Source organism: Triturus cristatus, chromosome 10 (assembly GCF_964204655.1).
Source record: "Triturus cristatus chromosome 10, aTriCri1.1, whole genome shotgun sequence".
NCBI classification, from domain to species: Eukaryota; Metazoa; Chordata; class Amphibia; order Caudata; family Salamandridae; genus Triturus; species Triturus cristatus.
The window spans coordinates 1,159,223,793-1,159,239,389 of record NC_140593.1 but is presented as its reverse complement, the minus strand read 5'-3'; the positions used below and the strand labels follow the sequence as shown (position 1 = coordinate 1,159,239,389).

Below are 15,597 nucleotides of genomic sequence, written 5' to 3'. Positions count from 1 at the left end.
GGGACATGTGAGGGGTGGGTGCCCATCACTCCCAGCAGTGGACACAGACATGGGGGTGGGTGCAGAGGAATACTAGCAGTGGACAGGGACATGTGAGGGGTGGGTGCCCATCACTCCCAGCAGTGGACACAGACATGGGGGGTGGGTACAGAGGAATACCAGCAGTGGACAGGGACATGTGAGGGGTGGGTGCCCATCACTCCCAGCAGTGAACACAGACATGGGGGTGGGTGCAGAGGAATACCAGCAGTGGACAGGGACATGTGAGGGGTGGGTGCAGAGGAATACCAGCAGTGGACAGGGACATGTGAGGGGTGGGTGCCCATCACTCCCAGCAGTGGACACAGACATGGGGGTGGGTGCAGAGGAATACCAGCAGTGGACAGGGACATGTGAGGGGTGGGTGCAGAGGAATACCAGCAGTGGATAGGGACATATGAGGGGTGGGTGCCCATCACTCCCAGCAGTGGACACAGACATGTGTGTGGGTGCAGAGGAATACCAGCAGTGTACAGGGACATGTGAGGGGTGGGTGCAGAGGAATACCAGCAGTGGACAGGGACATGTGAGGGGTGGGTGCCCATCACTCCCAGCAGTGGACACAGACATGGGGGTGGGTGCAGAGGAATACCAGCAGTGGACAGGCACATGTGAGGGGTGGGTGCAGAGGAATACCAGCAGTGGACAGGGACATGTGATGGGGTGGGTGTCCATCACTCCCAGCAGTGGACACAGACATGGGGGTGGGTGCAGAGGAATACCAGCAGTGGACAGGGACATATGAGGGGTGGGTGCAGAGGAATACCAGCAGTGGACAGGGACATGTGAGGGGTGGGTGCCCATCACTCCCAGCAGTGGACACAGACATGGGGGTGGGTGCAGAGGAATACCAGCAGTGGACAGGGACATGTGGTTTGGTCAGGATTGTCCTTAGGCACTTTGTATATAAGGTGTGAGCAAGACTTTTCAGGGGTCATCATTTGCTTGGATGAGAGGCGGTAGACAGACAGGTGTCATTAAACAGGCAGCCTTTTAGAAACGCTTTTATTCTTTAGTGAAGCTCATGTAGATTTTCCTAGTATGAATGAAGGAAACTCATAATTTTAATAACGGCATGGAGGCAAGTATCATGCTTCTCTTACCTTGCTTTATATCAATAGGAGCAGTCAATAAGCACAAGAAAACGACATTTCCATAAAGCTTAATGACAACATACCAATGGGAGAATAACAATGGGACATTAATAAAACCAATCAAAGATATTGAAACTCTATAACACCTATCTTGACTGCAATCAGGAGTGAGTAATAGGAAGGGGAGTTGCAGAAACTACAGAAAGATAAGTATTCATTGTATGGTATGTCTTCCCTTTGCTAGCTGAGAAGCAAGGAAAAATATTATAAAAGTGGTATCTGCTGATAAGGGATCAATAGATTTTCCAAAACATTATGTTACCAAACAGTCCATGCTGATTTATATGCTTAGTTTGTTCCTGGAGCCCAGGATTTTGAGATATAATTTGCAGCTTCTGGTGAAAAGCTTGGAGTAGACCGGGCAGCTCTGATATCTTCTAGGCCATTAATATTGGATTGTTGTCCAATGTCAATTTATGCATATGCCCTTTGGAATTCAAAAAAAGACTAGGGAAAGATGCTATTATCACTGGAAAATCAACTTGTTCTAAAAGAGCTATATACTACACTTGAGGAACTATTAGAATTTGGGTTGGCCTCTGTTGTCTCCCTTGTTCATGACGAATGGAGGAAAGGCGTAAATGACTCCCTGAGACCATCCTAGGAGAAGGCATCTGCTACTAAAGAAGTTCTGGAGATGAGAGTTGAGTCAAGAGGCAAAAAGGTCCATTGCAAGGAGACCCCATTTGTAGTAGTTTCTTGAAAAGGGAATGATGTAGTCTCCAATTACTTGAAGATAACAAAGATACCAATATAGCACTGTGTTGAGAGTGCTAGGAAGATATTCTGCTCTTACTGAGAGTTTGTGAATAAGACAACATTCCCAGGAATGTTTTCCTAGCTCTGCTAGAAGTCTGGATTTTGTTTCTCCGAGGTTATTTATATATCACACTTCTGCAAGATTTTCCTTTCCAAGGAGGATGGAACAACATACTTTTTTTTTTGCAAAACTCTGGTTTGCAAAGGCACCTGCAAGCATCTCTAAACAATGTATGCACATAGTAGACTCCTGTTGTGACCATGTACCACCAGTCGAGATCTGACCACACCAAGCGCCCAACCTGTCAAACTTGTATCCGATTCTAGGACAAAATCTGGAGCTGTAGTGAAAATTATTCTGCTGTGTCAGGCGTCTAAATAATCCTGACACTACTGTAGTCCTATTTGAGACTTGAGATCTCAATCTATTACAAACAAGTACGTTAGACATCTGCAGAGCTGACAAATCTTCAGTCTCTAAAGAGGTCAATAATAAAGCGGCCCCGGAAATGTAGCCTGCATCGATGAGGAGATAAGACCTACAATACTTGCAAGAGTTCTTAGAGAAATGTTATGTTATTTTGATTTTTAGAGCACAGCTAATCACTTGTGAGGGTATTCAGGCTCTAAGCAGGACTGTAGGCCTCATAAAACTCCTAGTCGAACAGCCAGGTCATCCACCTTCTCCGAAAGTTGAGCAGGGATGGGGACATCCTTATGTGTGGAGGGAGGTTGCTCCAGGACTTAGCGGCGATGTAGGAAAAAGACCGTCCACCGGAATGGCTTTTGTGAGTGTGGGAGAGAGATGCTGAGTGTAGTGGTCTGGAAGACTGGTGGAAGTGAATACAGTTGTTCAGGTATGTAGGTCCAGAATTGTTTAGGGCTTTGTAGTTGTGGGTGAGTAGCTTGAAATGGCAAAGTATCCATATGGGTAGCTAATGGAGCTTTCTGAGAAGAGGGGTGATGTGAGCACTGTGGGGGGATGTCCAGGATGAGTCTAGAAGGGGCATTCTGGGTCATTTGGAGCTTTTGAATGAGTTGGTTGGAGATGCCAGCATAGAATGTGTGGCGTAGTCCAGTCTGCTGGTTATGAGGGCTTCAGTGACTGTCCGTCTTGTGTGCGTGGGGAGTCACTTGAAGATCTTGAGCAGCATTCTTAGTACAAGGAAACAGGATGATTGCCTGGCCAACTGAAGGAAACTGGAAGAGTTTGAGAGAATTCTGATTTTTATTGCTTTTTCTTTTTTCTTTGGATTTAGGTAAATGAAGAGTAGAAATGTATTAGAAATGTGTTAGAAATCCCAATAATTCCAACTGTTTGAAAGGAGGTAGAATAGATTTCTCTTTTTTGAGAATGAAACCTGGGGGTATATTCACAAGAACGTGTGATAACTACCGCAAGAGTAGAGTAACACAACTTTCAATATCGCAGCCCATCGCGGGAAAATAACCCCGTGACAAGGTGGGATTCACAACAAGGCGGTAGCATGCGATAGTCACCAAATAACACGCCAAATGTCCGCATCAAAATCAACGCCACGCCGCATAAATGTGATACGCGAATGCAAAAAACATGCGATGAGGCCAATCGCGGTACAAAAAGTAGCGAAATAGCAGTCACAGGCCTGCAAATCTCACGCGTCTGGCGGAACAATGCACCATAAAAACCACAGAAAAAATACACCAAAAACAATCCAAAGTGCGTAGCAACATGGATGCACCCTGACACAGCGCAGGGGCCAACCCGAACTCCACAACCCCCACAGACTACCAGCAAAGAACAATGGGGCCGGGGAAGGCCAAGGAGAAGAGGGAGTGGATGACGGGGTGCAGACCGTAGGAAAACATGACCAGCGTCACGGAGGTGACAGAAAACTACCAACAACTGACCCACAAGCAGACCACCTAGATTGCAAGCGGAGTTTCAGGGGCCAACCCGAACCCCACAACCCCCACAGACTACCAGCAAGGAACAATGGGGCCGGGGAAGGCCAAGGAGAAGAGGGAGTGGAAGACGGGGTGCAGACCATAGGAAAACATGACCACGTCACGGAGGTGACAGAAAACTACCAACAACTGACCCACAAGCAGACCACCTAGATTACAAGCGGAGTGCCGAAGAGGCCAATCCAGGAGGCCAATAAGCACTGGCATTACGTGACTACCTAATCCAGGCACGAACCCACTGCCAACAGGAAGGCAGCAATGGCGACAGGATGTGGCAGTCCAGCACCAGCAGATTTGCTGAAGGATACCCGGGCCACAGTCATCAGTGTGGAGACGGTGCAAGGAGAAGGAAGTATGGACACAGCTCGAGAGGACCTGACACAAAATCAACAGGGAGTGCAACGAACAGTGACTAGGGGACGGGGGAGTGGACACAATGGCATACATGCACAATGAGGTGTACCACACCGCACACCCACAATCACCCAGATCAATGGCACAGATCCCCTTGGCACATTGCAGCACACACACATAGCACAAACAGCACACCCACATTGACGACAACAAGGAACAATGCTCATAGCTGACACTGCAGAACAGAGGACACAACTGGCTCCGCACATGCACAGAAACATGTCTACTACATCTGACTGAGCCGGAAACTGTGAAATGGAAATGTACGCATACGACCTCACATCCGTCATGTAGACCAAATGTACACTGTCCCGCAGAAGAATCCTGCACCCCCCAAACAGTCACAATGTACATTACCATACAGTCTGCATGCAAAACTGCACAATGCGCCAACATATATGTCAACACAAAGTCAATACGCACCTCCCCTTCACATTGCAGAGGGGCACACAACACATTCAGGAGAGCACAGAATACAACACATCAGTGATGCCCGAGAGGACCACCACACCATTCTTCTGGGAAGGTGGCCGAGGTGATGAATGTGTTGAAGATGTCAGTGTGCTCATTCCTGATAGTCTTGTTTCCCAGGTGAACATTTGGTGGGGACAGGGGTCTGTGGGTGCTCCTGAGTGGATAGAGTGCATGATGACTGTGGTGCTCTGCGTGGTGAGTTGGTCCAGAGTGGTGATCCTGTCGCGGTTTGCGTCTGTTGGGGCGAGGAGGCTGAGTATGTCAGCGGTGGTGGTTTGGGGTTCAAAATGTTAGTAGATAGTGGCAATCTTGCAGTGGAAGACATCCGTCAGGGAGTAGCAAAGATCTTGGGAAGGGGTGTGATGTTTTCAGTTGCTGAGGGGTTGGAGAACTCCTTGACGATGCTGAAGAGTTCTTGGTTGTGGTTAGAGCTGGATTTGATGAGGATGGCTAGGGTGTTCTTTTTTGTCTCTTTAAGGAGTTGGTGGTAGTGGTTGAGTGGTGTCTTGAAGGAGTTGCAGCCTGTGGACTTCTTGTTGGAGCTTCTTCTCCTTTCTAGTCGCTTGCAGTTGTGTTTTATGGTTTTCAGTTCTGTGGTGTGCCAACGGGCATATTTGGCGGGTTTCTTGGGTTGGTGGGTTTGATGACGGTGACTTTGTTGGCGCAGTTGGTGATCCAGGTGGGGAAGTTCTTGACAGCCTGTTCAAGGTTGGTAGTGGTGTCAGAATGGGAGGAGTTGAGGGCATCAGTCCATTGGCTTTCGGATACTTTTTCGCAGCTGCTGTGTGCAGTTCTGGGAGGCGTAGTGGCAGTGTTGAGGGCTACTTTGATGGTGCAGTGGATGATTGATTGGTCTAACCAGAACAGCTTGGTTCTGTTGCTGTACTTGACTCTGTTTTGGCTGTGAAAATAGGGTAAAGCATGTGTGTTACATTGTGTATAGGGTTGGTGACTAGTTGGGTGAGGCAGATGTTGTTCATGCTTTTGAGGAAGTTGGTTGTGTTGGTTTAGGGGTCCTTGAGGTGGAAGTTGAGGTCCTTGAGGAAGATGTAGTGTTCGGTTTCGATGACCTTTGGTGCTATGAATTCGGGGATGGCATCGCATGCCATCCCCCGTACAATGGGTCAAAGAACTTTTGGTCACTATGCTTTTAACAGTATTTTCTATGTTTTTAGTAATCTTTTCCACAGAGGAGGACAATGCTTGTTCGGCTGATGATTGAATAAAAGAATTTAAATTGCTACAAAAGTCCTCACCTTCATCATCACCGTGAAAAGCTGAGGGAAATTCAGAATTCATGGTAAATATTCCAATGTGAAAATAAATATGAAATAAATCAATAATTGACAATGTGAAATATTTTTAAGAATTTAGAAAAAATCCAAGAATAAACAAAAAATATGTCGAAGCGCCTTAAATTAGTATTGAAAGGGTTAAATGTTATTTGCTCAAAGGGTAAGTCAACAGAGATAATGGTGCCCTCTATGATGAGGCCGCTTGCAAATTAATTACAATGAGCCACATTGGTGAGATAGAAGCAGGCGGAGAATGGGTACAGGCCGTGCCCTGAAGAGGAGTCAACCGCAACATCAATGGGCCCCCATGGGAAGGGCCTGCGTCATCAAAAATGGAACCAGTTAGCAAGAGAGCCAAGAAAGTTTAAACTAAAGTCATGTCCTTGAGGGAAGTCATATGCGTTGACGGTCAGCCTCTGAGAAAGAGAGAGAGAAGCGAGCCCCTTCATTATCAGAGGACTTGGGCTGGAAGAGCCTGTTACGAACTGCGTCACTGAATAAATAACGGTAGCCTGTAAGGAAAAACCTATTGTCACATGACACAACTGTGTAGCAATAACATTGAGTAAAAATCTATTATATTTATATCCAAAAGTTCACTTGTGAAATTCAGTAAAAAAAACAATATGATACATATATTAAGTTTAAAATATTAAGAGCTAAGGAAAGAATTGCTTATCTTGACTATGAATAGCCAGAAAAGAGGGCTGATTGCAGTCAGAATAGGTGTTATAGAGGTTCCATATCTTTGATTAGTTTTGATTAGTTTTATTAATGTACTACTGTTATTCTCCTATTGGCTTGTAGTCCTTGAGCCTTATGGGAAATGTAGTTTTCTTTTGCTTCTCGACTCCTGTCAAGAAAAGTATAATATGAGCATTGGGTCTTGCCATAAAATTACAATGTCATGCGGGCATTAGCATTTAGTTTGGGAGGTTAATGGCTGTCCTCTCAAAGAGTGCTAGTGTCTGCTTCTTCCCTTTTCTCTGTCTGGGTGCTTCCAGGCTCCCTGTGGACAGCACAAAGGCAAGGGCTGAGCCGACATCCAAACGCAGATGGTAGAGGGAACACAGGGCAGCTGGCCTTTTCCATCTTTGCACCCCACATCTGGAACGTATTAATCAGGACCACCCCATAGCTGCTCCAATATAAGAAAGAGTTGAAGACCATATCACATCACTACATCACAATGAACTAACAGTTCAGAAACCGGTTACCCCTTCCTATGACTTTATGCTCATCTTTGAGCCTCTACATTGCTCCACTGCTTTTTGACTAGGTTTGCACAACAGAAATGGGACATACATACAAACATACATGTTCATTACCCCTTAACTGAGATTTTTGTCTTTGGTGTTTTTCCTAATTTTCTGGCTTTCCCTGTTGGATTCTGGTTTCACAGTTTGCTCAGCCCTGTTCTGCCATGCTCTCGGGCTAGTTAAGTGCTTTGCCTGCATGAAATTTTTCCTAAGTCTTTATTCCCTCTTACTAAAAATGTACTTCCTTTTTGCGAAAGAAGTTTGTTAGTACCTTTTGATTTGCTTGCAACCCTCTCAGGAGATATCTCCCTGTTTCCAAGTTTCTAATCAAAGAAGGCTGTCAGGATAGTCATCCTTTCCTTTGAAAAGCTCAAAAGGAGAAAGCCTTCAACTATTCCACTTTTAAAATGTAATACACACGTTTAGGTGACCAATCCGATATTTAAAACTACATAACAAACACTTTATAAAACTCTGAATGTGTTTGCACTATGGTTTCAATCTGACTACAAGTTTCCTTTAGTTTGTAAATTCATGCTGAACAACTGATGCAACTCTTGTTGCAGTGAGGATACCCTGGACTCACTAGACTCTTTGGGCCCGATTCACAGAACTAACTTAAGACAAAATCCTAAAATTACTACCATTTTGGTATTCACAGAAGGCACTTACTCATTTCGGTATTCACAGAAGTTAGGAGTCCTAACTTTAGGACTACTAAATGCCTTCTGTGAATATCGAAAGTCTTAAAGTTAGGATTTTTCTCAGTTTAGGAGTAGTAAAGTTAGGACTCCACCTTTTAGGACTCCTAAATGTCTTCTGTGAATACCGAAAGTCTTAAAGTTAGGATTTTTCTCAGTTTAGGAGTAGTAAAGTTAGGACTCCTAACTTCTGTGAATACCGAAATGAGTAAGTGCCTTCTGTGAAAACCAAAATGAGCAAGTGCCTTCTGTGAATTCTAAAATGGTAGTAAGTTTAGGATTTTGTCTAATTTTTTTTTTTTTTTTTTTTTAATTTTCTTTATTGATTTTTATATCATCAAAAAGCCAGGACACAAACATTATATTAAGTGTGAACCAATTAGTTATATCATCAAATAGATCACAACGTAACCAATACAGAAACGTAAAATTCTATTCATAGCCAATTGAGAACTGGAGACCATAATTTTAACCCAAGTGCCCTTCTATTCTTGCCCTTTGTTTTATAAACAGCAGTTTCCAAATGATAAACAGACAGTAATTTAGCTCGCCAGTAGCTAAAGACGGGTGGTTCAACATCCAGCCAGTGCGTAGGATTTTGTCTTAAGTTAGTTCTGTGAATCGGACCCTTCATCTGTGCTTCACAGAATGATGCCATCAACTGGCATAGATTAGAGTGGAGTATGAAGAGAGACACTTGTGTTCCAAGATGTATATGTGTGTCTCCCCAGTAAATAGAGAACAGAATTTCCTCCTTGCAGAGATAGTGATGAAAATTAAACAGACCTTTCACCCTCGTTACAAATTCTACTTCCGTCTACGGATACCAAAGAACACTCTTTTGTCTCCTGGACACCTTTCGGCATTCTTCTGCACAGGTAGAAGTACATTGAGCCCCATTGTCCCACATGCACCTAGCCAACACCTGGCAGTGTACAGTAGTCACAAACTCAGAACTGCCCAGGATGTATCTGACTTTTGGTGTTCTTTGTTACAGCAGTATGTGACCATTCAGAAATGCCCCTAATGGCACAGGATACAATCTCCCCACGAACCTAATGTCCTTCAGTTCACATGGATCACTAACAAGTTGTGGTGTTTGATGTATATTTTGAAAATCCCAATCTATCCAGGCTTTTGTGCAGTGTAAATAACAAACTTCCTGCAATATTTGGTACAGTCAAACCTTGGACCACTTATTAACCTAAGGTGGCAAATATGGAAGATGCTGCTAACCAGGCACTATATCTTCAAGAGCAGCACAGAGTGTTTGTGGGGATGCAGAAAAGTTCGGAACCCATTCTTGTACTCGACCCCATAACATATGCCTGTTTTTTATTTCCATATCATTTCCCAGGTGTAGACAACCTCATTGGAGTAAAACGTTTCAATTGATGTCCAGGTACAAAACCTCAAACAGTCAGAGAAAACTGAAACAGTATCAGACATTCAGATTTAACAATACTTACCAAGACCTGAGTTGCAGAAGGCCCTCTGTGGGTGGTTCGGCAAACAGCTGCAGGAGTCTGTGCTTGGATAAGCTGCAATTGACATCAAAGCCATTACAAGCCACAAATGGGTCTTGGCATCCATGGTGCTAATGGGGAGTGGCAGAACCTTCTTGATGTATGTTGACCTGGCACAATGAAGCTTCAAAACTGTGAATTAGAAAAGTTGGAATCAGCTGTTTGGGTCATTCTTCTGCCCTTATATATTTTCTTAAATATAGCCAAAATAGGCACACATGTGAACGACCAGCCTCTTGCAATACAGAGATGAAAGATGAATTAATGAATGAGTTTTATTCATGATATAGTACTTACATTTTTTTAAATGGAGACAATAAACACAGCGTTTACTGAGTACAAGTATAAACAAATGTTAAAACCATATTAAAAGGTTATCCGCAGTACTTCTTAAAAGCAATGACATTGCAAAGAACATTACAATTCTTAAAAGGAATAGCATTGTGATAAAGAAGCATGTGTATTAAAATTTTTTGACATAAAACCAGATTACTTTTTATGAAAGAATGCGATTAGATAAAACAAATAACACTAAGGGGCCGATTCCGATTTCGGCCAGAAGGGCTCCGAACGATGGTCGGAGCCCTTCCAACCGAATCGGAATGTGTCAGCCATATTCCTTTCCGACCAAGCCATTCCGATGGGCTCGGTCAGAAAGGAATCCAACTCGGATTTCCGGATGGCTGACGACAGGCTCGGAGAGTCCGTCCACTGCCTTTTCATGCCGGTCTTTCCGGCACAAAAAGGCAGTCGTAAGCTGTCTTTGGGGGCCCCCAGTAGGGCCCCCATGGGTGCGAGGCTGCCGAATGGCGGCCTGGGGCACCTATGGTGCCCCTCTGTGGATCCCTGCACCCGGTGGCAGGCACCTTGGGGTGCCGGCCACAGGGTGCAGGGATGAACTGCACCCCTGCTTTTCACAATGCAAGCATGCATTTCGCTCAGAATGCATGCTTGCATTGTGAAGTATACGAGTGCGACCGAACCCTGTTCGGTTGCATCGTACTTGCAGGGCTGTAACCGACGACAGCAGGCCGGTCGATTACGGCTCCTGACCGATGTCGGACGGACCTACATTGGAATCGGCCCCTAAAAGTTGAGGCAGAATAAATAAAAGTGCAGAGTGCTTGTGGCACCACATGACTAGCCGCAGGGGCAAAACTTTCTTTGCATATGTCCTTTAAGACATGCAGGGTGCATTCATTTTTTAGAAAAGTCGTCTGAATATAAGAGTTTGGCGTGAGTAATCCACTACCTTTATGCCACACCTTTCTCCTTAGTCTGGGTGAAGTTGCGGAGACTGTTTATGTGCTTCCAAACGTGGGAGTGATTCTGCTCTTGTAGGATGGTAAAAATCTTTAGCCACTCATCTTTGTGGGTTTTTTTTGTCTGTTAGCTGCTGTGTATGCTGAAATCGTTTGTCCAGAGAAGTTTTTGTCACCTCGCCTTATGGCTGTTATGGCCCTTCAGAGGCTGTACTTGGTTGTGACCAGTTCTGGTTTGGGGGGAGGTTGGGCGTGTGGGAAGTTTACCCCCAGGGCTTTGCGAAGGTCTACGACAAGTTCCTCCCAGTGCACTGAAGGTGTCAGTGTGTTGGGTGACTTAATGGCTACCTCTTTATTTGTGATCCACTTATTATTTATTTTGCCAAAATTATCTTTCCATTTGATTCTGACGAGAACCTTTTGCCGTTCTTTCCCTGTTGGTTCCCCAAGTGGAAGAAGTTGAAATTAGGCCTTGATGTCTAATTGCAGGGTTGCATGCAGATTTCTGTGGTCCCTTTCGCCACTGTCATCTACTTGGAAGGAGTGTGGGTGTCAGCAGTTCACTGCTGAAAATATAATCCATAGTGGCTATATTCCTAAAGGTAGGAGTAATTTGGAATTGCAGGTCATTAGCTTCTTTTAGGGATTGGGCTGAGACTAGCCTATGATTTTTAATGAGGCTCTAAATTTATACAGCTACTGGGATTGGTCTGGTTAACTTACTTTGACTGTTCAGGGCCCTGAAATTGAAGCCTCTGACCATAATTGGCATTTGAGAGTCACATTGATTCAGCAGCTCTTCAATTGCAGTTATTAGAAGATGTGTGGCCTTTATTTCTGGTGCTGTGCAGGGTTAACATAACAGTTGATTAAAAACAAGCGAAGGGGTTGGAGGTCACATTTTAGACCTATGATAAGCAAAACTTGGAATGTGTGAATTGGTAATTATAATAGTGGCCTCTACTTTTCGGTCATGCATGACAAAAATGGAGAGTCCTTCGGATGGTCGGCCAAAGATTTTGTGTTTTAGTACTGAAGTATAGAATTCGTAATAGCCTGGGAACATGGTTGTTCCCGTGGCCCAGGTCTCCTGAAACAATTGGATGTCTGCTTTGTGAAGATAGACAAGAGCTGAGTTGTCCTCGATGATTGTCTTGAGGCCTGCCACATTCCAGGAAATGATAGTTAGCTGCGGGCTAGGGACGGCTACCCCAGTATGTTTGCCTTGAGTCCAAGTGTGGGCGGTGTTAGGGATGCCATTGGTAGAGACTTGGGGCAGGGAAAGCGCACGGAACATGTTCCTGTTCCATATCGGCATCCCGGGAATAAATGTCCCATTGTTCATTTGTGCATGATATTTTAAACTTGTTGTGCTTCTTCTTAAGTTCAGCTTAATATTCGGAGGAATATTGAGTGCTATTTTGGCCCTTGTAGTAGGGAGCTGGCACCCGTCTTCAAGGCTTGGGTCTGGAGCATGTGTGGATATCTCTCTGGGTGATTTTGTTTAATGTGTATCCCCCATTCTGCAAGTAGGGATGCTTTGTTAAGCATGACGACCTGATGTAATTGTTGGCACAGGCTTTCCAGTGCCATGGGAATCACCAGGGAGCTTTTGGAACCCAACCCAGACAAGATTGTCTGAGCCGATGTGGGCCTAGGATGGTATATATTTGAATAAGCAAAGAATGTTGTACCTATTTAAGATGTTGTGTTGACCTTTAATGTTGTATCAGGGGTTAGCACTATCCCCAGGGCACCCATGCTCGCCTTTGTGGTGATTGGTTCCAGTGCTCAGGCCCAGTGTACCGGGGTTGGTGGAGAGGCATTGGTTGGATTGGTGCCCAGGGTTTATGCTTTTGAAGGCACGTTTTAAGTGGGGCAGAGGATTGGCAAAGCAATGGGCTGTCTGTGTAGCAAATTGGTTGCATTGATGGGGGATAGGCTGGGGTGCCTGCTGACATTTGTGCTTGACTCATTGGTTAAAGCAACTTGGGTGCTTGCATACATCCTCTCCTCGTTTTTTAGTTGGGGAGAAGAGTATAAGGGACTAAACTTACAGTGACAAGGTCCTTCTTTTCCTTGTTTATCTTTGAGGGTGGAGGTATCTTAGGGACTTATCTTTTTACTGCGAAGTCTTTCGTGCTGTTACTGCCTGACCTGATTGTGAATATAGGATACAGCTGAACAGGGTCATTTTCTGCGGATTGATTTTCGGCAGTTAACAGAGACACCACTCTTTTGGTGTTTGAGGCCCTTTTGTGCTTTTTTTATAACCGTGCTGGAGAGAGTGGCACACCTGGCTGTGATGGGCTGGGAAAACTCTCCTTGTTGTCCCTCCAAATGGCTGAGTGCTAGTACTGGGACTACAGTCCGTCATAGTAGGTGGGTGGTTTTGTGGGGGGGTGAGCTCAAGGGAACCAAGACTTGACTGAGGACTGTCTACCAAATTTTTTATTGGAATGAAATGTGACCCTTCTAGGTCTTCAGCTGCCATATATTTACTGCAATGTTCCGAGGGCCTGCTAGCCACAGGGAGGCCATCATTGCTTCTGACTGTTTAAAAGATTTCAGTATAGACCTATGGGGGAGTGGCCAGTCTGTCAATGATGGCTGCAGTTGAACAGGAGCATGGCCTATCTTCTAGACAGCATTGGATATTTTTTCCATTGAGATCCGTCTTGGCGCTCAGATCTGCGAGGCACTGTGCATTTGACTCGAGGGGGTCTATCTGTAACTCCATTTTGGCCGACTGCCATATCAGTTCTCTGGCCATTGAGTTTTGTGCAGCCCTCATGGAAGTCAGTTGCAGGTCCATAGTCCCATTGATGTCTTTGGTATCGGGAGAGGATTGTCTTGTAGCATCCGGATTTCTAGTTCAAAATATTTTATTAGAAAACATACAAAAAAGAGCTCTGACAAGGTGCAAACATTAATCCATTAAAACAATATGGATAAAGATAAACATACTAATTTATAAATAGGAGTTCAAGATTATATTATAAAGTACCGACAAAACAAAATCATATCACTGCAAAAAAAATAAAAAGGACAACAGCCTAAATTTATAAGTTTACAGAGCTACTAAGCTAAAAGTTAAACCTAACCCTATATAGTTATACTTAAACTAGTACGTATTACAGATTCAACATTAGATAATCATCAACTGGTTTCCAAAAATTTCGATAGTTCGGATTATTAATAATACCAGAAAATGTCAAATTAGCACCCCTTCCTGTGAAAATTATCCAAGCCCATCATGCATGAAATGATAATGAAGGTGAATCTTTCCAATTATTAGTAATTGTCTTTAAACCTGCGAAAATTAAGAAATCAAAATGTTTGTTATTCAGTAGGGGCATTTTAGTGGTGAGAGAAGAGGATTTGCAAATGTCTATTTTATATGATAAGGTATCTAATACAGTCAATGAACGAGTAATCATTTGCCATACTTCATCCCAAAACTTCTTAACAAAATGACAATCATATAACATGTCTTAATGATCCTATTTTTACAGAACAATTCCAACAAGTGGAAGAATTTAAAAGTTTTGCATTATGTAATTTTGAAGGGGTCCATAAACAATTAAAAAGTATAAAATAATTAGTTTGATATAATGATACAGGCAACCAACCCAAAACAGAATTCAACCAAATCTTCCTCCATGTGTCCAAAGATAAACACAAATCTAATTCTGCATTCCAAATAGTGGAAAGAAAATTGATATTACCTCCATCAGAATTATTTAACTTTTTATATAATAATGACACTACATGGGAAGAAGACGCAATTGTTTGGAGATACACTTCTAAATCAGAAGAAACAATGAAAGGAAAGCCATTCGGGAAGGAGTCAAGAATAGAGTTAGACAGCAATTCATATTTAACGATATCTGATGGTTGCAAGTGAAATCTTTGTTTCAAGTCCTCAAAACTTAAAAAGGCATTAATATAAAAAATAACTTTACAATAAAAAATGCCCACTCTTATCCATGAATTCCAAACATTTTGTTCAAAATAGAACACTGGAAAACAGAATCTAAGTCATGTAGAATCAATTTAGTAGATTTCAAAATTACAGATTTCTTTAAAACAGCGGAAGAATTAGACATTGTCAGTAAAGCAGCTAGAGGAAAAGGTGATACTAAATTCTGTTCACTCCGAAGCCATGCAGGGGAATTATTAAGATCTAAATGCTGAAACCATAAAATACTTTGTTTAAAAAAAAAAAGGCTTTATGATACTTTAGAAATCCGGTAAACCAAACCCTCTATTGAGTTTAGACAATTTCTATTTTTTGTAACTTAACCGAGGTGATTTATTATTCCAAATAAATGTAAAAAGATATTTGTCAATAGTCTTAAAACATTTAAGAGGGAGTTGAATAGGTATCATTGGAAAAAGATAAAACAGTTTAGGAGCCAAAATCATTTTAACTGCATCCATTCTTCCCCACCCAGATAAACACAAGCAGGACCACTTTTGAAGTTTAGCCTTAATATACGCCAAATTAGATTCAAAATTCAGAGACAAAGATTTTTTTATGTTGTTATTAAAAAATATGCCGAAATATTTAAGTTTATCTTTTTGCCAAACAATATCTTTACTAGTGAGCATATCAGGTGAACAATGAATATTTAAAGGAAAAAATTATGTGTTGTTAGTTTTAAGTTTATAACCTGAAATCCTAGAGTAAACATCAGTTAAATTCAATAATGGAGGTTTGGAAGATTCAGGGTTAGCGATATATGAATGAATATCATCAGCATA

At 43.1% G+C, this 15,597-nt stretch overlaps 1 protein-coding gene across 2 annotated transcripts in view; it reads right to left on the bottom strand.

Moving 5' to 3' along the window:
- The window catches only part of LOC146796819 (metalloproteinase inhibitor 1-like), a 103,420-nt gene that overhangs the window by 30,286 nt on the left and 57,537 nt on the right, over positions 1 to 15,597 (bottom strand). For both annotated transcript variants that reach the window (XR_014969669.1, XM_085629542.1), the window contains exon 2: positions 9,512 to 9,700. Coding sequence is in view for 1 of the 2 variants with exons in the window: in XM_085629542.1 (XP_085485668.1) it covers positions 9,512 to 9,700 (189 nt within the window). In the remaining variant the exon portion in view is untranslated. The remainder of the gene's footprint in view (positions 1 to 9,511; positions 9,701 to 15,597) is intronic.